This window comes from Equus caballus, chromosome 28 (genome assembly GCF_041296265.1).
Source record: "Equus caballus isolate H_3958 breed thoroughbred chromosome 28, TB-T2T, whole genome shotgun sequence".
NCBI classification, from domain to species: Eukaryota; Metazoa; Chordata; class Mammalia; order Perissodactyla; family Equidae; genus Equus; species Equus caballus.
The window spans coordinates 45,784,926-45,811,829 of record NC_091711.1 but is presented as its reverse complement, the minus strand read 5'-3'; the positions used below and the strand labels follow the sequence as shown (position 1 = coordinate 45,811,829).

At 55.9% G+C, this 26,904-nt stretch overlaps 1 protein-coding gene across 4 annotated transcripts in view; it reads right to left on the bottom strand.

Moving 5' to 3' along the window:
* The window catches only part of PARVB (parvin beta), a 110,064-nt gene that overhangs the window by 26,683 nt on the left and 56,477 nt on the right, over positions 1 to 26,904 (bottom strand). For all 4 annotated transcript variants that reach the window (XM_023631729.2, XM_070254048.1, XM_070254047.1 and 1 more), the window contains exons 3-7: positions 25,806 to 25,876; positions 12,466 to 12,568; positions 5,814 to 5,954; positions 4,385 to 4,500; positions 1,561 to 1,619 (exon numbers count right to left, since the gene is read on the bottom strand). In XM_023631729.2, the coding sequence (XP_023487497.1) occupies positions 1,561 to 1,619; positions 4,385 to 4,500; positions 5,814 to 5,954; positions 12,466 to 12,568; positions 25,806 to 25,876 (490 nt within the window). The remainder of the gene's footprint in view (positions 1 to 1,560; positions 1,620 to 4,384; positions 4,501 to 5,813; positions 5,955 to 12,465; positions 12,569 to 25,805; positions 25,877 to 26,904) is intronic.

Below are 26,904 nucleotides of genomic sequence, written 5' to 3'. Positions count from 1 at the left end.
CAGTGACGGCCCCGCATCCACCCATCGCTGCACGGCTGTCCCCACCATGGTCTGCCTGCCCCTCCTGCCAGCAGGGAACTCGTCTCCCCTCTCTGATCCGGGATGACCTGTGACTGGCTCCGGCCCACAGAATGCGAGCACATGGCGCGTGGGGGTCCATGGGGCCTGTGGCTGCCCTCTTGTTCTCTGGGAACCCTGGGGACACCCTGGGAGGAAGCCCGGCTCAGGGAGGACAGGAGACACATGGAGGAACAGAGGCCGTCGCCTGCCAGCACCAACCACCAGACTAGCTGGAGCCCCACCTGGCTGAGCCCGGCCCACAGCCCCGTGACCCACAGCCCCGTGAGCAGACAATGAGGTGGCCGGACAAGCCCCTCGGTTCTGGGGTGGTTTGTCACACATTAATAGAGGGTAAGACATAACTCTACTCCTGCTTCCTCTCGAGCTGCCCTCCTCCTGCTCCCGAGCAGGCCGCCTGAGACCCCCGCGCCAGGCTGGGCCCTTCATCCCCTGGCCCCCCTCCACCTCTACCGCCCCCAGTCCCCACCATGGGCTTGAACAAATGCTCGCACATGTCAGCGTCTCTCTCATTCACCTGACGGCTCCCACGCCTACAGTGCTTTCCCGTGTGAGCTCCGATGTTTGAAAGACTGTACACGATTCACGACATAGTAATCAATCGGTTTGCGAACTGAGCAGGTGGGTTAGCTGAGAGGATCGATTTTTAAATGTTCTGTTTCATCGGAAACAGATTTAGTCGAGAGGCACAAATGCCATGAATTTTAAAGATTCTCAACAGGGTGTTGTAAAGGCTCCTAAAAACCATACGCAAGATAGACCATTTGATTTGCTATTTTCCATAGATTTGAAGCCTTTTAGCCTTCTTGAAAATTGCCTGCTGGGGGCCGGCCTGGTGGCATAGTGGTTAAGTTCATGCGCTCTGCTTCTGCAGCCTAGGGTTCATGGGTTTGGATCCCAGGCATGGACCTAGCACCACTTGTCAGGCCATGCTGTGGTGGTGTCCCACAGAAAACAGAGGAAGATTGGCACAGATAATAGCTCAGGGATGATCTTCCTCAAGCAAAAAGAAGAAGATTGGCAATAGACGTTAGCTCTGGGCCAATCTTCCTCACCAAAAAAAAAAAATAAAAAATAAAAAATAAATTTTGCCCTCTGGCTTTCTCTAAGAGATAAGAGATAGCTCAGCACTGTCTGTCAAAGGAAAGTTCTAGTTTAGCCATGTGGCTCCCTCCCTCTGACGGAGCTAATGTAGATGGATAAACAAACCAGGACAACGGGTCCCTTAACCATTCTGGACACCTCCTGTGTCTCAACATTCTTAATGCTCACCTTCTAACATAAGGACTGAGAAGTCCAAAGGCTGTGGCAAACAGCTCAGTCCTAACATTAAAACTTTGAAGAAAGTGAGCAGAGGAAGGAAAGCGAGGGTGGATGTTCATGTGAAAATTTCATCGTAAGGCTGAGGGACATTGAGTGAAAAGTGGCCCCCACGTATGTCCGGGGCCCGGCTGACGCAGGGCAGGGTGTGGGTCCACTTACTCTGTGGTCGTGGTCAGCTCCTCCGTGATGTGGCTGGAATGCAGAAGGCCTTCCCGCTTCTGAAACCCCAAAAGGAAGAAGTCAATACACACCCCTGGGCAGGCAGAGGACAGGAGGAAGGACGTCGCTGACGGGGTGGGCGACGCCGTGTGCTCTCGGGAACAACTAAAGGATGAAGCCACGCCCGGGTGGGTGAGCTGCAGGAGACCACAGGGAGTGACCCTTTTGGAGGCTGGAACCTGCCCCCAACCTTCCTGCACCCTCTCGTCTCCACATTGCTCTGCGAGCTGGCAGCTGTGAGGGTCTCAGTAGAAACCCCCCAGCTCCCCAAGGACCCTCTGCGTCCTGCCATGGACGGGCAAGCAGCACAAGGAACGAACATAACCACAGGGAGCTCCGCGTGAAGTCCACGTGCACTGGGTTACATAGGGCCCCTGAAGTCAGGTCCATTCAGAACCCCAGAATGTGGCCCTCGGAAACAGGGTCTTTGCCAATATGATTAGTTAAGACGAGGCCATAACGGATGAGGGCGGGGCCTATACCCACCATGACTGGTGGCCTTAGAAATAGAAATGGGCACAGAGGGAAGAGGCCACGTGACAAGGAGGCAGAGACTGGAGGGGTGTGTCTACCAGCCAAGGACCACCAAGGACTGCAGACAGCGGCCGGGAGCTGGAAGGGGGAAGGACAAATGCCCCCCACCGGAGCCTTCGGAGGGAGTGGGGCCCTGCCGACTCCGGATCCCGGTTTCTGGCCTGCGTGATTGTCAGGGGATAAATGTCTGTTGTTTTAAGACACCCAGTTTGTGGTATTTTGTTACAGCAGCTTAGGACATGACATGGTGTGTGACACATGTCTCCTGGCGCCTCGCAGATATGGTGGGGGGAGGGGAGGGCAGTGGTGGCAGTGCTGGGGGGCAGCCTGGATGTCACAGGACCTCAGGGTGGAGCTCGGCAGCCAGCTAACCCAGTCACCACCGTGAGCCCCTACTTGAACCCCTTGAGGGATGGGGAACTCACTTTCTGCTGGGCAGCCCACTGTGGACCCCTCTCAAGATCCGAGCTTCCCCACCTTTCCTGAGCTCGGCCTCTGCTGCGTCTTGTGAATGCAGAGTCACCATCACTGGTGGGAGCAAAGTAAGCTCCTGGTTGATTCTCCAGAGAGCCCACCGAGGGCAGTCCAGAGCCGTCTCACTCACTCATCACACATCGAATGTGCATCAGGCGCCTACTGGGTGCCGGGCCCAGGGCGAGCTATTGGATGCATGACGCTGAGTATTTTCAAGGTCTGCACTATAGTCTCAGCTTAATGGGAACATTGCCGCAGCTCCGAGCAGTCAAGTGTTCTCCCGGGGCCGCACTGCTGGGTGGTAAATGGGGCCGCTGTCCTCATTCCTTCCCTCCACTGCCACATTCCTTACATCTCCCCACCTCCGACTGCAAAGCTGGAGGTGGAGGGACAGGCCAGGGGCCACGGGGAAGGCAGGGGGCAGCTCTAAGGTCTGGGAGGAGGGCTTCCGAGGCCCAAGGCCGGCCACTTGCCAGGACCTCCTCCCCCCGATTCATTCCACCTTGGCCGTGGCCCGAAGCATCCTCTGCAACCCTGGTCAAGGCAGGAAGCGCCAGCCAGGGCTGGCCCGGGTCAGTAAAACTTTCTGCAAACCCGAAAGATTTTCTTGGATCCAAGCGCAGGTCTGAAAGGAAATACCCCAATCAGCAAGCTGCATGGCGCTCGGGGCCCTGAGTCTGACGTCCATGGGTTTGGGATCCATGTTGCCCTGTGTCCTTGGGAAGCCTTTCCCGGCTGGCTGCCTGGTGTGAGCATCCAAGATGAGGACAATAGGGATGGTCCCTCGTCCCCGTCATCACCACTGCCGACCACAAACCTTCCTCCTTGGGAACCAAATGAGGCCCAACGGCCGGTACCCCTCGCCTGGTGCCTAACGGGGGGCTCCCGCCCGTCAGGTTAAGGCTGAGCTCCCGGGGTAAGGGAGGGTCAGGCGGCTTAGGAAAACACAGGATCAGCCAGAGCCTTGCAGACCGCAGAGACCACGGGGCTGATAAGTTTAAAACCCACAGGAGAGGGTGGAGCTGGCCATCTCAAGCAGTACAAGCACGCGGGACACCCGGTTCCAAGCGTCCCCTCACCGCGCTGGCGGAGGCAGCTGCTCCTTCCGGACCAGAGTGTGTTTTCCTCATTTAGTTTCCCCAGAGCCAGTGCCGACTGCCAGCACACAGTAGGTGCTTAATACACGCTTCCAGGACAAAATCACAAACAGAAAGCTAAGGCAGGGTCTCTCCCCTTCAATAAAGGGGACACGGCCAGGGAAGTCTGCTCCACCCCCGTCAGAAGGAGCCTGGCCCCAGGTTAGATTTCTCCAGGCGCAGCCAGACATCACGAGGAACCGTGGCCATGCTGCGGTGCGCAGGCAGAGCGGCCCTAATTGGGGTATCTGTTTCCTATGGCCGGACTCGGCCCCCTCCAGTGAGTAATCAGCTCATTCAAGAGGACTGAATCCCAGCTACTTGGCTTTGCCGGGAAATGAATGTTCTTTTCAAAAATGTGGAAAATTAAACCTCAGCTCCCTCACGCCTTTGAAACTGCCTCTCTTCAAATCAATGCCATTGTTCCTGCTCCAATCGTTTATCTCGAAGCCAGGGCGAGGCGTACATTTTGTCGAGGGGGAAAAGTAGGAGGTAGCTGCTTGGGGGAAAAAGAAGCAGAAAGCGGAAAGATTACAGGAGGAAAACGTCCAGGTTGGGGGGAGGGGGGCGGTGGTCTCTCCTGCAGAGTCACGAGCAGGCCGCCCCTCGCTGCTACTCACCCGCACGACCACCACTTGCACAGAGACGTTCTCGGGAAGGCGGATCGGGGCCCTGAAGTGCACGGCCAGGGACACGAGGAGGTGCAGGATGGCCACCAGGTTCTTCCCGTGAATTGCTTGTCGGGGGGAGGAAAGGGAGAAGGCGCTTTAGATCGGGAGGCACAGAGCCCCGAACCCACGTCCGCAAAGGCAACAAAGATGTTGTGTCTAAATGAGACCTCAGAGAAAAACCATGGAAAAAACCACAGGCCACGGAAAAATGAAGAGAGTTGATGAGCATCCTGTGTGAATTTATGGTTTCTAACTGTTTCTTTCCTGTTGGCCCAGGGCGACCCGTGCAACCACTTTCAAAAGCATGATGTTTTTAAAAGGACTAAATTGGGTGGTGACAGGAGAAAGAATGGGCAGGAGAGGAAAATTAGCACAAAAAGGGAAAAGATCGTGAAAAAGGTCACCCTGGCCACAGAGCCACCACAATCATGTGCATTACTCTCTCCGGCTCTTAAAAAGCTCGCCTTCTGCACGCTCGGCGGGCTCCACAAGGTGGGGTCTCAGGGCAAATGGTGCTTCGGGGACACTGGACGTGCCGCTTGCCCTGCCTGGGTCCCTGGTTGCCATCGCCAACTCCACCAGCTCTTTTCCAGGACGTGGACCAAGGTGTGGAGATCATCACCGCTTCTGAGCCGGGCTTTCCAGTTTACAAAGCACTGGCTTCCCACCCACAGCCCCGCAGCCCAAGAGGGAGGCCTGGGTCTTTCCGAGGTCTCGAGGCCAAGAAAGCAGGGGTGAATGTCACCACAGCCGATGGCTGTCTCACCCAAGCACAGGGGCCTCTCACAGCAGGAGAGCCTCTGAGCTGCGCCCCAACCACCCCGCCGGACACTGAGGACGAGGACCAGGACCAGGGAGAGGGGCAGCCGGGACAAAGACGCTCCCAGCTTCTCCTGGTTGAGTTCTTCACTTTCCGGGTTCAGGTCTTTGCTGGAAATATTGTGATGACATATATTCCTAACGCCAGCACGCTCTGAGACATGTGCCCAAGGCCAGCAGGGGTCGTCTCCTGAGGACCTGCTTTGGTGGGTCATCAGGAAAACAGCTCATTTTGGCATTGGTGCTGTTAGCATCTGGGCAGAAGGCAGAGCTGCCTCTGTCTCGTAACCAAACTCCCATCCTTCCTCTGGAAGTCTCCCCTGATCCACCCAACCAGAAACAAGGCCTCTCCCCTCTGACCCACAGGAGAAACAAAGAAGGGTGGGCGTGACCTAGCCCCTTATCTACAGAGATCCGAAGGATGGGCTTTGTCCTCTCCCAGCTGCCTCTCACAGAGCAGGAGTATGAACCCGTTTTGAAAACGCAAGGCCACACGGGGTGATGAATGCCAACGTGGCGAGCTGAGAGGACGCGTTCCCTCTCCCCGGGGGCGACTCACAGTCGACGTTCCACTGGAGCGCCCGGCCGTGGGGCCGCAGCACGTCTCGCACGGCTTCCAGCACCGTCTGCAGCTTCTGTTTCTGCCCTATTTCGGACTGTGTCACCTCAGCCACGTTCAGCTTGCGGTCCGCCAGTTTTTCTGCAACGAGAAAGACAAGAGCAAAAGGCAGAGTGTCGGGAAATGCTGGAGGGACAAAGGGCCGCCTGGTCAACTGGCGGCAAAGAGGTGCCCTCCCCCGCCGGGTCCGAGGTGGAGCAGGTCTTCACGCAGCGATGGGAGTTTCAGGATGCTGAGCCACGGAACCCATACTCCTTAGAGAAGTGCTCCAGCAGAAAAGAGGGAGGAGAGCTCCAGGAGGAAACTGTGGCCATCCCACTCAGGAACACTCTATGCCCATAAAACAGACAAAATGAGTCCAGGTGCAGCGAGGAGGCAAGGAGATGCCCTGGGGACGGGACGGAGGTGAGGAGGCTGTGCCAGTGGTGCCCAGAGGGAAGAGGACTTCGAGCGGAAAATAAAAAGGGTCTAGGACGCTGCCTTCTGCCGCCCTGCACTCTTACTCTCCCACTCTTGTTTCTCCAAAATTCGGACACCACGTTAAGAAGGATTATTGATATTACAGATGCCTGAGACTATCTTACTGCCAAGAGCGCAGAGGGAGCAATCTGGAGGAGCCAGACAGGAGCTGTCACACCCGCTCAAGATTCAATTACTGAGACTGAGACCCAGCCACGGCCCTCGCGCCCTCATTTCCCACTTCCCTCCTGAGCGGAGCAGCAGGTGACGCCCAACCCCGCACCTGCTAAGGGGCAAGGCGAGGAAGGATGCCCGGGTTCCCTCCTATTCATCTATTCCAAGACTCGGCTGTTTCCTGATAGAGCTCCTCTGCCAAACGACAGAAGCCACGTGGCAGAAGGTCATGAGGTCCTTAACCGAGGGAGATTACAAGGCGCTGGCCACACAGCCCGACCTGCCGGAGTGTCAGCAGCATCGCTGGGCGGGGGAGACCACAGAGGCAGTCGAGTCGAGGCTGCTTGCAAACGGCGTTCCCATTTGGCAAGTGGTCCCCAGCAAAGTTTTGTTTAAGGCCTTTTCGCTGGAGGCCCCATCACTTCAACATTCTCTCCCCATGTCCCCCCTCCCTCCATTAGAACAAGAACACACGGTTCTGATATTCCCGTCAGGGTAATATAATCATACAGCAATGCCTGCTGGGCTCCGGATACTCATCCATTCATTCATTCATTCATTCACCCACTTAATGGCTGCTGAGCACCTACTGTGTGCCAGGCACCGTCCTAGGGCTGGCCAGAGCATAGACAAGAGAGGTCTTGAGTGCAGAGACGGCCACACCTAAATCAGGTCAGGGAGCAGCGATTGACTGACGGCGGCTAAAGAAAGCAGCTCAGAGAAACCCATCCTGCAGGGCATGGAAATGGTTCTCGTTTATACATTTTGATTTCCCTCCATCTCCATCTAACGGGTCCTAGCTGAATAACCCACAGCTGTCTGTCCATACAAACACCCTGAAAATAAACCTCAGGTCCCCAGGTGTTCAACAGCCAGGGGCAGGGCAGAGCAGGGGCCCCTGGGGGAGAAAGGAGGGTCACGGAGAGCCGGGTGGTCCCAGAGCCTTGATCTCTGAGGCGGGGAGCCCAGCACACCTCCGCTGTCCCCTCCCACCAGCCAACCTGCAGACTGAACGTGGCCGCAACACCCAGGCTGGAGGAGGAGTCGAGGGAGAAGGGGAGGAAGCTGGTTCAGACCGCTGCGGCTGCCGTGACACCCACCGCAGACCGGGCGGCTTAAACAGTGGGAATTTACTTCCTCACCCTTCTGGAGGCCAGAAGTTCAAGATCAAGGTGTTGGCACGGTGGGTTTCTCCTGAGGTCTCTCTGTGGCTTGCAGGTGGCCGTCTTCTCCCCGTGTCCTCACACAGTCCTCCCTTTGTGTGGCTGTGTCTTAATCTCTTCTTATAAGGACACCAGTCACATGGGTGTAGGGCCCACCCCAATGACCTCATTTTAACTCCATCACCTCTTTAAAGACCCTATCTCCAAATAAAGTCATAGCCTGAGGTCCCGGGGATTAGACTTCAACACACAAATTTTAAGGGGACAAAATTCACCCCATAACAAAAATAGAGGTGCTGCCTGAGGCTGGGTCTTGGGTGACCCCCATGTGGGAGAAAATAAGGGACATGGCTGCCCATGTCACCAGGCATCCCTCTGCCCGCTGATGGGGCTGCAGGAGCAGCTCAGGGCTTCGCTGTGGCCGGGACCCCCCTCTTCCTCGCATGGAAAGAGACAGAGGAGGACGGGGCGGATTCGCAGGCGTGGCAGGCCAACATGGGCAATGGCGACCGCAGGGCTGTGAACGCTGATTATACGAGGAACGGCCCAACTTTTGTAAGGAGAAGGGTGAGCCACGAGCTGGAAGCAAGACAGGAGTCCCCTCTGCGCTCCAGCATGGGCCCCTCACTGTGTCCACAGATGGTCCACCTTGAGAGTAACCCACCCACACACAGGACCTGCCATGGGACAGAATCCAGCAGCCACTTCCGGAATCTGCTCTCAAGAAGGGACACAGCTGGGGTCCCGATGGTGACTCACACGTGGCAACGTCACATGGCCAAAGGCAGAGGTCCTTTCCCGGTCCTCATCTCCTTCACGGCCGCCTCCTGGAAACAGCTTCTCCTCTGTCCCTCCCACACACAGTGCTCCCCCGGCTCCTCCTCCCTCACCGCTGGACCCTTCAGACTCCGGTGCTGGCTGTTGCTCTTCCTGACCACTAATGGCTGACTGCCCAGGGCCCAGTCCTCAGGCCTCTTCTCTCTCTACAGACGCACAGAAGCCAGCTTCGGCCTTGGCAGTCAGCCAGATCTCCTACTTGACTTTGGCTCCTGCCATTGGAAAGTGACCTCCATCAGTGGCACGCCTGGCATCCTGGGATCCAGGAGCACGTGATCATGGAGGTTCCTATTGCATCTCCCCAGCGTAACCACATCCTTGATACATCAGGCAAGACATTCTGATGTTCTGTTAATATCTGAATATTCTCTTCCATTGTTCTTTTCTTCAGCCAAACAGAGTGTATGTCAGACCATAGACATACAAGAGATGTTAGAGTCGCCTTATCAAGTACATACGCGAGATATTCAAACAGAATGGAACCGCAGCCACTCCACGGTAAGGAATGCTGCCCCTGCCAAGCCAGCCTCACGCTATACTTGGCAGATAAGAAAACCGACACAGCAGGACTCATGGTGAGCCAGAGCAGCTCCAGAGAAAGTGCTGCTGGAGCCCACTGAACAGGGAACCCCGAAGGATGTCCTTGGGCAGGCAAGGACCTCTTACATGCTATCTGCTCTAAAGATGCCTGCCACTCGACTCCTGGGAGGGAGCTGGCATCATTTCCAGGCCACCAAGGCTGAGATACTGATGCAAATGCAGAGCTTCTCCTGTGATCCTGCAGCAGGAGTTCCACAGACGTGCTGGCAGATCTAAGGTTTAGGGACGCAATTTTTCAAGTGACGGGTTGGGTGAAGCCACAGGGCCATGCAAAAGAATTGCAAAGAAAAAATGGAAGTGAGCGCAACACTCTTAAGTTTGCTTCGGAAAATATTAAAAGTGTCTCCTTCAGGCAGGGAGCAAGGCCCCAGTTCAAAGGACTATTTCAGTCAAAGAGCATTGCCACCAACAACCAGGCCCTCGAGTCTGAGAGTCGGAGGGGAGCCCGGTCTTTACCATGGAGAGGGAGGGGGGCTGATGACGGGGCAGCTTTGCCATCTCTAGAGTCCCCTCAGACAGCCTCAGCCTCAGCCTCAGCCACACTGTCTTTCTCTGGTCACCGAGAGTGTCTGGCATCCCAAATGTCTGGTTTCCTGACCTCGAGAACACCCTGGAACCTGACAGTGTGAGAATGACCACACCAACACTACCATAGAAAACATCGAAAGGCTGACCGACATTTTAATAACAAAACTGTGATAATATGAAACAATCTCCATACATTTCAGATCTATTCTGGGACCAGGGAAGCTCATTCTAAGATGGGGGTCCTCGGCTTAGCCAAATAGAGGTGTTAACTCTTGGCTGTTCGGTGTTCAGCCAGATAAGGAATTTGAAAGATGCTCTCCAGGTGAGGTACCCGGGTCCCCAACCATCATCTCCACGCGGCCGAGCCCCACCCTCACCCACAGCCGACCTGGGTAGGACGGGTCAGCCCCGGCAGACACAATGCCGCCTCCTCGTTCCCCACCCTCCACGCAACTCCCAAGGGCTTCCCTGTCCACCAGCTGCTCAGGCCATGGACCCGGCTGTCAGCCTTGATGCCTCCGGCAGCTTTAAGCTCCAAAATATCGCCCCATGTCCGCACCTCCAGCCCAATCCGGAGCCACTTCATCTGGTGTCCAGGCTGCTGTGACAGCGTCCTGCCTCATCTCTCCGCTCCGACTCCTGACTCTCCTCCCCTCCATTCTGCACCCAGAAGCCCACGTGACCTTTTAAAACTCTAACTCAGATCATGTCACAGCCCTACTCAAAACCTCTAGTGACTTCCTGTCACTTGGAATAAAAGCCTTTGTCTCCCAGGACTGGATGTGGTCTGACCCCATCTGTCTTTCCCAGCCTCATCTCTCTCTCTCTCTTTCTCACTGTCCACCTCCACCTCTTCAAAGACAGTCTGGAAGGTTCTTCCGACACTAACTGTGCAGATGTCCCCTCCCCAGAGCGGCCGTCCCTGACCGCCCAGCCTGTCCACCCAACCCAGCCACTCTCTAACCTCATAACCCTCTCTGACTTTCTTCCTCGCACTTGTTACCCTCTTCAAGCACTGATTTGTGTTTTAGGTTGAGGCAACCCCTAATACTCCTCTTTCTTCCCTCTGCCAGAAGGTGGGAGTGGGGGGACCCCTCCCTCTGTCACCACTGCATCTCCTGAGCCTAGATCCACACCTGCCGCACAGTAGGCCAATGCACATTCATTCAACAAACGAAGGAATGACCAAATCAAAACACACACACTTTCGTCCCCCCAAATGTACTTTCTGAGGATTGGCTGAATAAGGACAAGACAACAGGTGAGCCATCCATCACCATGTCCTCAGGGCAAGTTGTGTGATTTGGTCCCCTCCCCATAGGTTTCCCTCCAAGGTGAGAGGGTCTGTGAGAGCCACTGTGTGGAGCGTGCAAACCCTGCCCGGAGGGACCCAGGTCCGAGGAAGGATGCAGATGCTGAGCCGAGGCCGGAGGAGCGCAGTTTACGCAGCTGCCGGTGCTGGACCCGGGGGCCAGGGCCAGTCCTCCCTGGACAGTGCTCCTCTCCTGCCTGCCCCCCCGGGGCAGATATGCTTTCCTGCAGTAGCTTCCTCTCCTGAACGGAGCCCCCCAAAACCCCAGGTCCCTGACTCAGCACCCCCACAACATAGCCACATAGCAGCCCACACTCAGCTCGCCCAGCCCCTGTTATAACTATGGAGGAAAACATGATCCCACCCATCGCTGGCCCTGCCCTGAAGGAGTGACCCTCGGGGTGGTCTGCTTGGGAGACCCTTCCACCAGGACAGCGCTTGCCTGTGGGGCCCATCAAGGGACGAGGGGCGTGAGCAGAAAGGAGCCCAGAGAGCGGATCTGCCAGCCCCTCCCAATGCTGGGGGGGCGGAGGGTCTCCTGTTGACCTTTAGGAGGTGTGTCATCCTAATGTCCGAGGGGACAGAGTCCCCGAGGCCACCCTTCCAGGGCATTTGGGGACCCTGAAAGGACATCAGAGCTTCTTGGGGACTGAGACTGCTCAGCAGCCGGCTCATCCCTCCCAGAGTCTCTGGACGGTGCTGAGGTCCAGCAGATGCAGACAAATACTGGTTTTGTTTCCTGTAAAAGGGGCCCACAGTCCTTATAGGTAATGAAACCACAGGGCCCTGTTCACGGACTCGGCCACCCATCCCGACCGTGTGCCCGTCCCTCAGAGGCACCGGGGGACTCAACGGCCCCCATCCTACACTTCATTTCTTTGTCTTTTTTTTTTTTAACTACCACTTACTGACTCCAGACCGTTAGCCGGGCACTGTGCGAATGCTCCCCACACAACAGCTCAGGAAGGAGCTTTGACTGTCCCGAAACGACAGACACGCACAGAGCTGCCTGCCATCACAGTCTCCACTCCTCGCCTCTCCTCCCCACCCCGAATCACGCCCCTCAAGCGCACAGCTCACTCACAAAATATCCATCCACTGTGGACCAGCCCCCTCCTGCCAGCCTCCATCCTGAATGAGCCAGCACGGGCCTGAAGGCGCTCACGGTCACCTAGGGCATGAGGCCGGCAGGGAGGGCCGACCTGGAGAGGAAACGGCGCCCTGCGTGTGCCTCATCACCCACGGCACAGAAGCAGCAGGCACTTCTGGAAGCTGTGTGTGAGGCTGCAGCCCCGTGGCTGGGCGCTCACTGGAGAAACAGTGAGAGGACCAGTGACCTGAAGCCCCGGGCCTGAGGAGGCCACCTGGAGCTATGGGCTCAGGGTCGTGGCTTTAGGTCTACTCTCAGGACAAGTGACCGGTGTGACCATGCAGAGGATCGCAGGGTCCCGCCCCAGGGCCACCCCATGCCAGGGCCCTTTTTTGGGGGTGGGGGGGGCCGCCCTTCCTGTCGACTCACCCAGGAGCTTCTGCAGCACCTGGCCGTCGTACAGGTCCTCCTCCAGCTGCTTCACGATGATCCTCTCCTCCACCAGGACGTCGTTGATCCAGTCAATGAGAACCTGGGGGAGGGCGGGCGTTATGGCCTGGCTCACCTGCACCACGCGGACCGAGGCAAGCACAGGAACTGAAAGCTGCCGGACACTGAGACGCGTGCCGGCCCAGCAGCCAGGCGAGCCAGGATGGGAAGGCAGGCTCCTCCAGCCTAGGGGCAGTGGGAGGGCGCGCACCCACCCCGCGCTGCCGGGACTCCCGTGGGGATTCACAGCGAGCCGGCCGGGGGCAGCCACACGGTGCCCCGGGCCTCCTCCAGGCCGGAGTAGATGCAGACGCTCTCAACCGGCGAAAAGGATGCTGTTCACCTTGGTAGGGAGGAGGGAGCTAAAGGAGTAAATGTCAGCAGCACTGCCCCATGCAGCCCGAGGCCATACAGGCAGGCCATTAAATCTCCCTCCCATGAGGTCTACATGGTCACCCTGAGCCTAAAGCTGTGGAGAGAAGGGGATCCCGTGCAGCCTGTTACCGACAAGCTCTTTATAACAGCTTCGTTGAGACAGAATTCACACATCACACAATGCACTTTTTTTTTTTTTTGAGGAAGATTAGCCCTGAGCTCACATCTGCTGCCAATCCTCCTCTTTTTGCTGAGGAAGACTGGCCGTGAGCTAACATCATGCCCATCTTCCTCTACTTTATATGTGGGACGCCTACCACAGCATGGCTTGCCAAGCGGTGCCATGTCCGCACCTGGGATCCAAACCGGTGAACCTCGGGCCCCCGAAGCGGAACGTGCGAACTTAACCGCTGCACCACCAGGCCTGCCCACACGATGCACCTTTTAAAGTGTCAATTCCATGGTTCTGGTATATTCACAAAGTTGTGCAAGCATCACCATAATCAACTGAAGAACACTTTCCTCGCCCCAAAAAGAAACCCCGTAGTCATTAGCAGTCGCTCCCCCACCCTCAGCTTCTTCCAACCACTTAACCATTTTCCCTGTCTATGGATTTGCCTATTCTTGATATTTCATATAAATAGAATCATATAAAACTTTTGTGATTTTTTTTGTGCCCAGCTTCTTTTCAAAGTTCACCCACGTTGAGGCGTGTGTCCGTACTTCCTTCCTTCTTGTGGACACACTGTTCTGTGGGGGCACGGACCACATTGTGCTTGTCCGCTCCTCAGCTGATGGACAGGCGGGCGGGCGGTCACGGCTCTTCCACTCCCGCGAATAATGCTACTGTGAACGTGGGTGCACACGGCTTCCCGTGGACTCATGTGTTCAACTCTCTGGGCCAGCCTCTTCCTTAAGGCTTTTCTCAACAAGTTTTCCATTCAATTCCCTGGCTGATGTGAGATCAGAGAAGACAGCCTCAATTGTGAAAATATCTGTGGAGGAATAGGATTTCCATGGAAGAGAATTCCATTCGGCCAACCCTGCGTCAGGCGCCTCTCCACAAAACGAAACCGACGCCTGGACAGACTTGATGAAAAATATATGGAGTCCGTGACTTTTCTGTGCAAGCAAAACTAATAAAGGTACCTAATGGGTGCCAATAACCTCCTGGGAACAGGAGTGTGGTGCCTTCGAAAGGCGCTAACGCAGACACAGCGTTCTCCGTCACTCTCTGAAACAGATGCGACCTGCAGAATTGGCCACAAGGCAAATTTCTGTGCAGTTATTCCATTTTCCCACTAACTCAAAAATATTAAATCAGACACACAACCCCAGGAAGAACAGAAGTGAAGTAAATTAAAGGGAGGTTTGGAGGGAGGATGAGGTGAGCAGCCCCGTGGCATTCTGGGCTTGTCGAAGGCGTCCGTCCCCAAAAGGCCAGCAGGACGGAGCCGGTTTGGCCGTTCCAGAGCTCCTCGCCTCCCTCCCCGACAGCACTGGCCCGGGAGCCTGGAGCTGGACCTGACCATCCCCGTCCCCTCCTCCCACCTTCGTCCATCACCCACAGACACCAAGATGGCCCAGCTTCCGCCCCGTCTCAGACCACCCTTCCAGCTTCCTTGGGGGGCTCCTCCTTGGCACCTCCTCCTCCTCCTGACCATCAAAGCCATGTTCCTGAGGCCTCGCCCTGGACGACCCCTCTTTTCTCGCTCTCCACTCTCTTCTGGGGCCAGCTCCCGTCCCCGCACGACTTCCAACACCATCCCTATCCCAGAAACCTCTAAACGTACAGCCCCATCTCTGCACCATCCCTCTGCTCAGGTTGCATGAGCATCACTAACTGAACTCGTCACCCGCAAACCTGCTCCTGGTCTGAGAAGGAAACCAGACACCATCCACCAGTTTCAGAAGCCTGGACTTCATCCCCTCACCCCACTTCTGCCCACTTCTTAACTGGGTCCACCTCTCACCCTCTCCTCTTCTGCCACCCTTGTGCAGACCACCTCCCTGGGCCCTTGCCACAGCCCCAGCTGAGCCCCCTGTCCCCTCACTGGTGTTCTTCAGACTCCCCCAGCTCTTCTCTGCTTCAGGGCCTTTGCATGTGCTCTTTCCTCCACCCTGAACATGTCCCCCCAGCCCCCCACTGCCTGGCAGGTTCTCACTCATCCTTCAGGTTTCAAGCTTCCATATCATTCTCTGACCGCCCACCCCGCCTAGGCCACACATCACCCCCACAGCTCTCACCGCATCCAAGTGTCTTTCCCGACCCTGTTCACGTTTGCAATAGGAGCACATCTTTGTTTGTAATGATTTCCCCCAGTAGACTTTAAGCTCTGTGAGCGCAGGAACTCTGTTCATCCTGCTTGTGGCTCTGTCCCCAGCGCTCACTGCCTGGCACAAGCTCTGGAAGCTGGCATGGAGTTAAGGAAGCAATTTACTGAGCACCTGCTACGTGCCCTTAGCCAGGAGCTCCAAGGTCAACATCAATGTGCCCTGATGGGATGTGAGAGAGGGCACCTCATCCCTGCAGTCTCCCTCCTCAGCCCAGAACCCCCACGCGATCCTGAGAGAAACATCAGACAGATCCCAATAGGGGGGCGTCCTCCAAAACTCCCGACCAGTCCTCCTCAAAACTGGAAAGTCATCAAAAACAAGGAAAGTCTGAGAAATGGTCACTCCAAGAGGAGCCTGAGGAGACACGACAACTAGAGGTCACGTGGGGTCCCGGATGGATATTAGGTAGAAACTGAGGGCATCTGGATAAAGGGTGGACTTTAGCCCTAATAATGTATTAACGTTGGTTCATTAATATAACAAATGTACTGTGCAGACGTAGGATGCTAATAACAGGGGGCCGGGTTTGGGTATATGAGAACTCTGTCCCATCTTTGTCATTTTTCTGTTAAGTCAAAAACTGTTCTGAAAAATAAAGTCTATTGAAAAGAATAAGGCAGAGTTTGGGGACAGAGAAGGTGGAGGGGCCACTGGGGAATCTGGGGTTGGGGGGGCCTCTCGGAGGAGGTGGCAGCTGCGCAGAGACAGGAGGGAGGTGCAGATGAGTGCCACCTGGGAAGCCAGGGAGGGGCGGGTCAGGAGCTGGGGCCCGTGGGGGCCGAGAGGGGCAGGTGGGGGGTCAGGGCAGAGCCGGCCCTGGACTCTCACCAGCTGGGAGGGGAGGGGCCGTGAAGCTGCTCTGAGACGAGTGACTGTGGACACTAGCGGGCGTGGGGGCTGGACGTGGGGACCACGGAGGGGACAGGTGGGGCAGAAACAAGGTTCGGACGAAGGGTGGGAATGGGCAGGCGAGGCAGGGTGGAGGACGAGGAGAGGGAGGAAGGAGCGGCCGGGGTGGCGGCCGGGGCATCTCCGTGGATGAGGTCACCAGAATGGTGTGAGAAGGAGCAAAGAGGAAGCTGCTGCACCAGGGGCTGGAGGTAGCAGTGAAGGAAGAGGGAACGAGGTAGAGGGAGGAGAAGGGTCTAGAAGCAGCACTGAGGTGCTGGGAGGAGCCCTGCCCCCTCCAGGCCCCCAGACATAGCCCCACTGAGCCATCTGCAGCCCGTCATCCACCCTCCATCCCCAGGCCTCGTCACACAGGTGCAGACGGCGGCTTCGGGGACCACAGACAGGTGTGCCCCACACCTTTACCCCGCAGCCCAGCAGCTGGCTCCTCTCCAGGCTGCCTGATCCGCAGATGCCTTAATCCCACAAAGCTCTAGGACTTTGCCATCCTCGTCCTTTCATCAGGGATTTTACAGGGATTACTGGAGCCGAGTGACAGCATTACGTTCAACTCAGCAGCTATTACTGAGCATCTTTCTCGTGCCAGGTGTGGGGGCAAAGGCGACCGGGTGAGTCCATGCTCCGGCACAGAGAGAGAGGAATCAGGAGCAAGAGCGATAATCCTTCTCCACAGAGAATTATGACATGAGGGATCACGTGGTCCAAGGAGCGGAGGAACCACACAGAGTCGGAGCTGTCTGGGCAGCATCTGTCCAAGGACAGACAGGAAACGCTTGGCACAGGGAGGGTGCGCACAGGGGGCTGGGGGGCAGACAGGCACAAGAGATGGCAAGATCCAGGCCACAGAGGTGAGAACGTGTGCCCCTGATGTCATGGGCAGGTGGAGGCATCCAGAACGTAACCCCACAGTGGGGAGGTCAGGACGGGCTGGGTGACCCCTCGGGGGACCGAGCTGCAGCCCAAGGCTCCATGTGGCCAGGGGTCACAGAGACCCACTTCTCTGCTGTGCAGCCAGTGATCCAGGGGCCCAAGCCCGCATCCCACACTTCTGAGAACAAAGATGCGATGCTTCTCCCCCAAGAACGAGAGATCTGGAACATTGCCTGTGGGAGCTCGCTGAGGCTGACCCAGCGCCAGGGCCTCTGAATCCTCTCCCGCAGCCCCCACCCCACCCCTGCCCGTGTCTCTGACCCCACAGGGGCCTGTTCTGGCCACTCGATGAGATTTTATTGGTTTGTACTCTTTTGCAAAGTGTGAAATTTAAACCTAAGAGATAAAAATAAGTGCAGAGATACAAAGCTTAGCAATCTTAACTCCTGTTTTGGTCCTCAAAGCCCCCTGATCTGGTTCCACTCTCAGCCGGTCTCATTGTCCACCGGGTTCCCACAATCTCCCCCGCCTGCCCGCTGACCCCCTTCTCACCCGCGGACCCCCTGCTCCAGCCCGTCTCCCCTCCTCCTTGACCACTCAGCCCTCCCTGAGGTCCTCATCCACACTGGTCGGCCACCCCACACCTCAGAGCTGCCATCAGGGACTGGCCCCTGACCCCCAGGCCAACTGGGAGCTGCCTGCGACCGGGGACCACGCCTGCAGCTCCGTCCTCCCCACAGCACCCAGGGCACACCTCACATGCTAGTTGAGTGACTACTAACAGTGCTCCTAATGTCATTTGGGCTAACGGCTTTGAACAGTTTTGTAGGCAGCATTTTAAAAGGCCGCTGAGATCTCGGTGTGCAAGCCCACAGAAGCGCTGGGACTGTGAAGAGGATGGGACTACACCCCACAATTCGGTTCTTCCAGGACACAGTTGACCTCAAGAAAGAAGGACTGCCCAGGTGGGCCTGACCTAAGCACATGAACCCTCTGAACTGGATCTAGAGGTCAGAGACCAAGGAGACACAGAGAGGGGCAGCCCGAAGCGGTCCCCCACTGCTGGCTCTGGAGATGGAGGGGCCCACGTGGACAGGAGGTGGGTGCCCTCTCGGAGTAGAGAGCTGCTTCTCCTCAGAGCCTCCAGAACGGAACTCAGCCCGGTGACACCTCAATTTCAGCCTCGTGAGGCCCTGAGCAGAGACCTCAGCCACATCATGCAGGACCTCCGACCCACAGAACTGAGAGCAGATAAACAGACGACGCTTTAAGCAGCTCAGCTGCTAATTAGTCACACAGCAACAGAAAACGAACACAAACAGCGTTCTGCCATCACAAATTCCACGCGTCGGCCTCGTATACGAATACCACTACCACCACGTAAAAACACAGCGTGCTGCTGGTACCTGCACTTGAGACCCAGCTCCACGGGGGTTTTAGCTGTGTGACCTTGAGCCAGTGACTGAGCCTCTCTGGTCCTCAGAGCCATCATTAAAAAAAGGAAGAAAAATCAGTTGCTATTGCTAGGTATGCTCCATGTGACACAGTAACTCCAGTTTCAGGAGTTTACCCCAAAGTACCAATCTAAATGTGCCCCCAGACATTTACTACCTCAGGAATGAGTCCACATTTTGTGTAGGAAAAGCCAAATACACAAAAGAAAAAGCCTGAAGGGACACAAATTTAAAGAAAAAATTACCCCTGCCTTCTGCTGGATTTTTCTGTCTTCCAGGTTTTCAGCAGTATGTATTACTGGTAGTCAGAAAAAATAATGCTAAATGCCATTTGAAAAAATTAATCACTATCCAGATGGCTTCTTTGCAGAAATTGACAAGCAGATCCTAAAAGGCATATGGAAAATCAAGGGACCCCAAGGAGCCAAAACAGTCTGGAAAAAGAAGAAGAAAGTTGGAGAAGTCACACTTCTTGATTTCAAACCTCAGTGCAAAGCTACGGTAACCAAAACGTGCGGCGCTGGCAGGAGGACAGACACCGAGACCGATGGAACAGAATGGAGAGGCGAGAAATAAACCTCACCCTACGGTCAACTGATACCAACAAGGGCGCCAAGACCCCTCAATGGGGACAGAATAGTCTCTGCCATAAATGGTGCCAGGACCCCCAGACGGCCACATGCAAAAGAATAAAGCTGGACCCTTACTTTACACCATATGCAAAAATCAACTCAAAACGAATCAAAAACCTCAATGTAAGAATAAAACTATAAAACTCTTAGAAAATGTGGAAGTAAATCCTCATGACCTTGGGTTAGATAATGATTTCTTAAATACGACACCAAAAGCACAAGCAACAAAAGAAAAAATAGATAAACCGGACTCAAAACTAAAAACTTTCGTACTTCAAAAAATACTGCCAAGAAAATGAAAAGAGAACCCATCGAACAGGTGAAGATTTTGCAAATCATACATCTGATAAGGAATTTGTATCTAGAATATATAAAGCACGCTTACAACTCAACAATAAAAAGACAACCAATCAAAAAATGGGCAAAGATCTGAATAGACATTTCTCCAAAGAAGATATACAAATGGACCGTACCAGAAAAGATGCTCCACATCATTAGCAATTAGAGAAATGCAAATCAAAACCACAATGAGATGCCATTTCATACCCACTAGGGTAGCTATAATCAAAAAGACATACAATAAAAAGCGTTGGCAAGGACGCGGAGGCACTGGAACGCTGAAAGGATGCAAAAGGTGCAGCCACTTTGGAGAAGAGTCTGGCAGTCACTCGAAAGGTTAAACAGAATTATCATATGACTCCGCAGCTCCACTCCCAGGTATATACGAAAGAGAACTGAAACCACATGTCCACAGAAAATCTCGTACTCTGAGGTTCACAGCAGCGCTACTCACAATAGCTACGAGATGGAAGCAACGTGACTGTCCATCCCCAGAGGAACGGATGAGAACAATGTGGTCTATGCATACAATGCAGTACGACTTGCTGATAGAAAGGAACGAAGTGCTGACAGAGGCTACAACTCAGACGAATCTTTAAGACACGACGCTCAGTGAAAGAGGCAGACACAGAAGACCACACGTGGTGTGATTCCACTCACAGGCAATATCCAGAAGAGGCACATCTGTAGAGACAGAATAATTCTACAGAGACAGAGCGCTTGCCAGCGGCTGGAAGAGGGGAACAGAGAGCGACGGCTGACGGTCTGCGGGTTCTTTCTGGAGTGCTGAAAATGTTCTACAGTTGACGGAGGTGATGGGTGAACGACTCTGGGAGCATACGAATAACCAGTGAATTCTATGGAATGTGAAGTCTATCTCAAAAAGCTGTTATTAAAAAATTACTCTCTGGATGCAGGTGTCGATACGTCCTCCTGCAGGGCTGCTGTGAGGACTCAGGAAGCTGATCCAGTTGGTGGCCCTAATCAACTACAAACTACCTACACAGATGTTGGCACTACCATTCCTGATGTCCTCAGCACAACCAGAAGCATCTAGTATAAGCCAGACACCACCCTAGGAGTTGGAGACTAAGGAACCGTGATCTAGTCTCTGCCCTGGGTCGGGAGTGAAGGTGTCACAGCGGCCACGCTGGGAGGGCACGCGCGTGATGGTGCACAGGACTCAGGAGCTGGCCGCCCATCCCCCACAGCTACCAGAAGGAGCTGGTCCACACCCCACCGGGAGTCCAACACCACTGAGCACCCCTGCCCCGACTCTGGTCTTCCCTCTGGCCTCTCTCCTTGCTCACTAGGCCTCAGCCACGCTGCCTCCTCGTGGGCCTCACACATACAGGCACGTGCCTTCCCCGGGGCCTCTGCCCCTCTGCCGTTGCCTCTGCCCAGTGCTCTCTCCCCCTGGTACCCACAGGCAGGCCTCTGCGTGGATGCCACCTCCCTGACCACCCCACCTACATACGGAAGAGTAGGTCATCCTGCTTCTGTGTCCATTTCCTTCAAAGCCCTCATGGCCCCTGGATCACACATCAGTTCCCCCCTTGACATGTCCCTCTCCCCAGCGGGACTGTCAGCTCCACGCAGGTTGGGCCTTTTTTGGTCCAGCGCCATATTCCCCAGGGCCTGAAACAGGAGGAGACCCATGGAGGACGCTCAAACAAACTGCAGACCTGCCTACAGACCTTCCGGAAAGGTCTCTGGGGCACAGACATTGGGCTCTGGAGGCTGCCTTGCCCGCAGCACAGTCTGTTGAAAAACATACGAGAGACGATGCTTCTGCTGGGAAGAAACTAAAACGGAAAAACTCACATCTGGATGTCTGACCTGGTCAAAGTCGAAACACAAAACAACAAACAGAAAGGGATGAAAATCAAATTCCACGCCACAGGCCACAGGGCTCGGCTCTTGGAAGCAGAAGCAACCCAGCGCCCATCCCAGGCCCCCGGGGGGTGCACCTGCTATTCCTGGACGACACCACGAGTCACCCTGTCCTCTCCTTCCCAGGCATTTATCTTAATCCTCTGTTTCACAAAAGGCTTCTTAAAGATAGCAGCAGTCATTATTTTTAGGGATGTGCTCATTTGCAAACCCCAAATCCTGCAGGCAAATCTCAGGGACAAATATTAACGATGCCCTTGGCATGGCGCTCTGTGCACGTGCGTTTTATGAGCTTGCCTTAACCAGAATAAAAAATTACTCTTTCGTTAGTTCCTTCTGAATGTTAATCAAGATCTGCAGCCTGTCTGCCCCAAAGCTATGACAGCTATGTTTTAATCACTTCCAAACAGGCTCATCGCTGCTTAATCCACCAAGGATGCCGGCTGATTGCAACAGGCAGGAGGCCATCCCAGCCGGGGGCAGTGCCAGAACACGTCACAGGGGCATCTCCACGCGGCTCTGATAGCACCGTCTCCCGCCCGGAGGACTGTTTGTATGCAGCTGATTTTGTTCAGAGGGACAAAGAGAGGAAGGAAACAAAACTTAACCACCAGGAAGGGTCTCGTCCAATAAGCTGGGAAATGAGATATGAAATCTGCCCGTGGGGAGAAATGCGCAGCCTGAGGACAACACAGCCGGCCTGCCGTGGACCAGCGTGCTCACAAATGTGGGGGCCTTTCTCTGGCTATTCGTCCTGGAAAGCACGAGAACTGCCATTCCCTCTTTCGAGGATCATTAAAAAAAAATAAAGACTGTCATCTACAAACTGCTGTCTGCCCAGGCAGAGCAAGCTAGTCCCCTGCTAAGGAATTCAGGGCGCTCTGAGGATGCTAGAGATGACTGCAGGACAAAGCGCCAGCAAAGACGACGTCAGACTAACTCTTTCAGGCCCTGGAAGCCACAGGAGTCTCGTGTCCATTTCTAAATGCGTACGCCAGACCTGCCCATTCACCCCCTCCCGGCTCCGCCCTGTGGGTGCTCACGTTCCAGCTCCTAGCGCGGTGCCCGCCAGGCAGCAATAACGTGGAATCGTGTCTTACATTATCCCCACGACGATGCTCGGAGTAGGTGCTGCCATTCTCCCACTTGCATCTGAGCCGGATTTGAATCCAGGAAGCCGGACTCCAGAGCCCATGGTACCCCTTCCCCCCATGACACTACGGCATGCGCAACAGATGCTCAGAGAGAATTTCTGAACAGCCAGCCCCCTTCTTAAGACCCAGCACACCCAGAGACAGGGCTTCCTTCCAGGAGGCAGAGGGCAGCTCGTGGTCATTTCAACAGAGACAGTCCTGGGGCAGCAGGGTCGGTGGGCGAGTCCACAGAGGAGACAGGACAGGGGCCGAGACGAGAGGTGAGGAAGCACAGGTGACAGAGAGCAGAGAAAGAAGACAAGGCCGCTGACGGGCTTCCTCAGAAGTGTCCCGCTGGTCCCAAGGCTGGGACGTGGCCAGCGGGTCAGCCTGTCCGCCAGACCTCACGCCTGACCTGCTCCGGCCTGCACACGGGCCACGCTCCGTACCACAAACAACTGTGTCTGGGCCGAACGGCTCTGAAGATGACCTGACAGGGGCCTTTGCTGAAGCCACTCAGATTTAATCCACCAGAAGCTTGGCTAATAGAGTCTACAGCGCAGCACGGATATTCCGAAAACCAGTAAGGATGGCGCAGGTGAAGTGGAGGGAGGTGTTCTGTCTGAACCAAGACTGGCCCCCAGGACAACCCACAGCAGTGTGCAAGTTGCCAGGCCCCCAGGTCTCGTCCCTCCTCCCAGAGGCCCCTTTCCCAAGACGCTGACCCTGTGGGTCTGGGGTCGGGGAAAGACCGGGCTCGTCTCGAGGCCGCATGCCCCCTCGGGGGTTCTGATGTGTGAGCCCGTGTGGACGCTCTCGCCCCCCCATCACCGCCCCTCCAGCAGGGATGAGCCACGATGCTGTGTGAGGGCACACCGCCAGGTGCTGGGGACTCGAGGGGCAAAAGGCTGAGCCCCTGACTGCATGGGGATTACATTCCAGAGGGAGAGACAGACCAACACCAAACAAGTCGGCACGTAATGGTTCCAGGCTGTGGGAAGTCAAGGGAAGGACACTGGGGGGGGCCAGGAGGTGGGGTGACTGAGTGGCACGGGCGGAGGGAAGGGGCCAGAGAATGTGTGTCTGTGGAGGAAACGTCAAGAGAGAACTGGGATGTGGAGAAGAGAGCTCCAGGCAGGGGCTGCACAGGCAAACCCAGGATGCTTCTAACCTCGTCAAAGCCATCTGACCTGCACCTCGGCCCCTGGGAGGTGACCTCTACGCCCCCGGAATGCCCCGCTGGATAAAACCATATGTGGGGGCCTTGGGCCAGCCAGAGAGGACCAGCACGGCCTGGGGTGGGGGTTTTGGGTCCTACCCTGTGTGTCACATCCCAGAGAGATGCAGACAGGTCAGCCATGAGCGCAGTCGCCATGCCTACAAGATGGCCCCCCAATAAAAACTCTGGACCATGAGGCTCAGAAGCACCCCTGGCTTGCAATGCTCTGCACAAATGTCACATCACTGCCAATAGGTGACGCCATCTATGACTCCCCAGGGAGAGGACAACTGGAAGCCCAGCATTCAGGGACCCCTGGACCTGTCCCATTCCCCTCCCACCTTGGCTGATTTCAGCCTGTGCCCTTTCACCGTAATAAACCACAACTGTGAGTGTAACAGCTTTCACTGAGATCTGGGAGTCTTTCCAGTGAATTACCAAACCTACAGGCCGTCTTGGGGACCCCAAACCTACAATCAGTGCCAGAAGTGAGGGTGGGATTAGGGGCCCAGCGTCTCAACCTTGTGCCTGGGTGGGCACGTGCTCAGCTTGCTCCAGAAGAGCAAGGAGGCCCAGTGGCTGGAGCACAGCGAGCGAGGAGGGGAGGCACGGAGTGATGTGGGCAGGGCTGCTGGTCCAGAGCGTGTCAGGGGGCCCAGCTCGGCAGCACCTCCAAGGACAGGCCACCGTGCTGGCCTCTGGCTCTGGAGCAGCTGGTAGGCTGACCCCCTGAGCTCACCCCTAACTGTGCCTGCATGCTGCTCTGGCCAGGGACCAGCTCCTCCTCCAGCCAGGAAAAGGAGGGCTGACAGTCTGCCGCCCTGAGCAAACCCCGACTCAGGGACCCACCGAGGCCTCGCACACAGCCCCCCACGCCTGGTAAACAAGAACAAACTCCATCCAGCCGGAGCTCAGCAGAGGCCCACCCACATGTGTCTCTGTTTAAAAAGCCTATAGTTGGCGAGAAGTAAGATTTTACATCCATCCCCTCCACCCCACCACCACGGCAGCTAACAAGCCACAGACGGCCAGCCCGTGCTGCCCTCCTGCTTGCTGTGTTTATGCTTATTTTAGAAAATACTTGATAAAGTGAAAAATATGCCACCAGCTTGCCTCAAGATGCGACCTGCAGTCTGACAGCAGGCAGAACCTTCCAGAAATCGCCCATTTCCAGGCATATGTGCTCCAGGCTGGCAGGACGACCACGGGAGCAGAGGTCCAAGTGTCTGGCAGCTGGCCCTTCCAGGACACCGGCAAGGTAGCAAGGCCCCCCGTCCGACCCCACTGGACAGGGGACCAGTCAGCTGCAGCCGAGGGAGGCAGCAGTTAGCAGAAGGGAGGACACTTAGTCTGGTGACTTAGTTTCCTGTGGCTGCTATGACAAACTGCCATAAATTTGGTGCCTCCAAGAGCACCAGTGTATCCTCTCACAGTCCTGGAGGTCAGAGGTCCAAAATCAGTTTCCCTGGGCTGAAGTCAAGGTGCTGGAGGGCTGGGTCCTCCTGCTGGCTCTAGGGGAGAATTCCGGCTTCTTGAGGCGCCCACACTCCTTGGCATGTGGCCCCTTCCTCCATCTTCAAAGCCAGCAGCATGGCATCCTGCTTCCATCTTCACTTTGCCACCTTGGCCTACAGTCAAATCTCCCTCTGCCTCCCTCTCGTAAGGACACTTGTGATGACCTCGGGCCCACGGGATAATCCAGGACCATCTGCCCCTCTCAAGATCCCTAACTTAATTACATCCGGAGTGGCCAGAGGGGTCCCACAGGCCTGCTTCTCAGAGCCACCTCTGATCCCCCGATCGTGCTCCAGGAAGAGTTTGAACCCAAACTGCAACGTGCTGTGAGAGTCCACTCGAGCGGCTCCATCCACGTCGTACTAACGGCCCTCCCGCCGTCTGGCCAGCGGCGCGCAAGGGTGCAGAGCCGGGCGCCGGGCAGGGGCTCCGTGCTGTGAGCCTGACCTCCAGCTCCGCTCAGCCCCCCAGGCCTGCAGCCTCCACCGGACTGGCCTTAGGGCCCCTTCACCAGCCCCCAGGACTTGCTCCTTTTGCTGCCGGGACATGCACCCCAAAAGACCTGCCCTGAGAAGATCATTCCAACGAAGACACCCCTCCTTACCTTGACCAGCTCCTTAAATTTGGGGTCTTCCTTGGAGGTGGGGTCGATCATCGTGCGCTCCTCGTTCTCCTCTGCCGGGAACAAAGGAGCGTCAGGGTCAGCGTTAGGGGGAGCAGCGGGACACCGGGGGTGGCCGACTTCCCTCACCCAAATCGGGGGAGATGGACCGAGAGCAGAGAATCTCCTCATTTTCTCAGTGAGGACGAGCCAGACCGCCCGGTGTCAGCCGCGCAGCACACAGCCCAGGGCGGGAGGCCGGCCAGCCGCGGGGAAAGGGCTTGAGGAAGGTGGACGGGCCATCCTCACACATTCGCCTCTTCCTGAAAGGGATGTGCTCCTACTCCCTCATTCTGCCAGGCCTCGCCCCTCATCAACGCCACCGCAACCACTCCCATCTTCTGGGAGAAACTATGGGGGGGCATGCACAAGGCCGGAGTCGGACCCAAGGGGAAAGCTCCCGCAGCCTCCAATAACAACCTCGGGGAAGAGCTGTCGTTCACTGAGAAAGCTCGCTGCCACGTGAGACAGCCAGACAAAAATATTAGAAAGTCATGGCAAAAAAAGGATGATGTTTCACAGCAAACTGTGTTCATCTATACTCTGTTTCTGTTTTTCCCTCCGTGTTCTGGCCATGATCCATGGACATCGGGGGACCACCGAGCTTGCTACGGAAGGAGTGAGACGTGGTAATAACGAGGACGTGGGACTGCAGACGGGAAAGACCCACAGAGGCCAGACACGACGAGAACAAAACTGACCAGAGAAATTAAAAGGAGATAAGAGAGAGAGAGAAGGGGGGCTGCAGGCAGGGCCAGGGCCCACGGGGTGTGCGGGTGCAGATGACCCGGAAGCGGGGGCCCAGACACACTTCCAAGGAGCTGGGGACCCTGTCCGTGTCGGTGGGAATGAAAAGGCTTTGAGAGACAATGGTTTCACAGCAGGAAAACCTGATAAAACGGAAAAACTATTTTTGGAGCTGTGCAGATCAGACACTCAAGGGGGATGCTCTGGGTAACACGCAGGGGACCACACCAGGGTCCCTTGTGACGTCTCTGCTGAGGCCCTCAGCAGCCTCCTACTTCTGCTGGGAACAAAGACA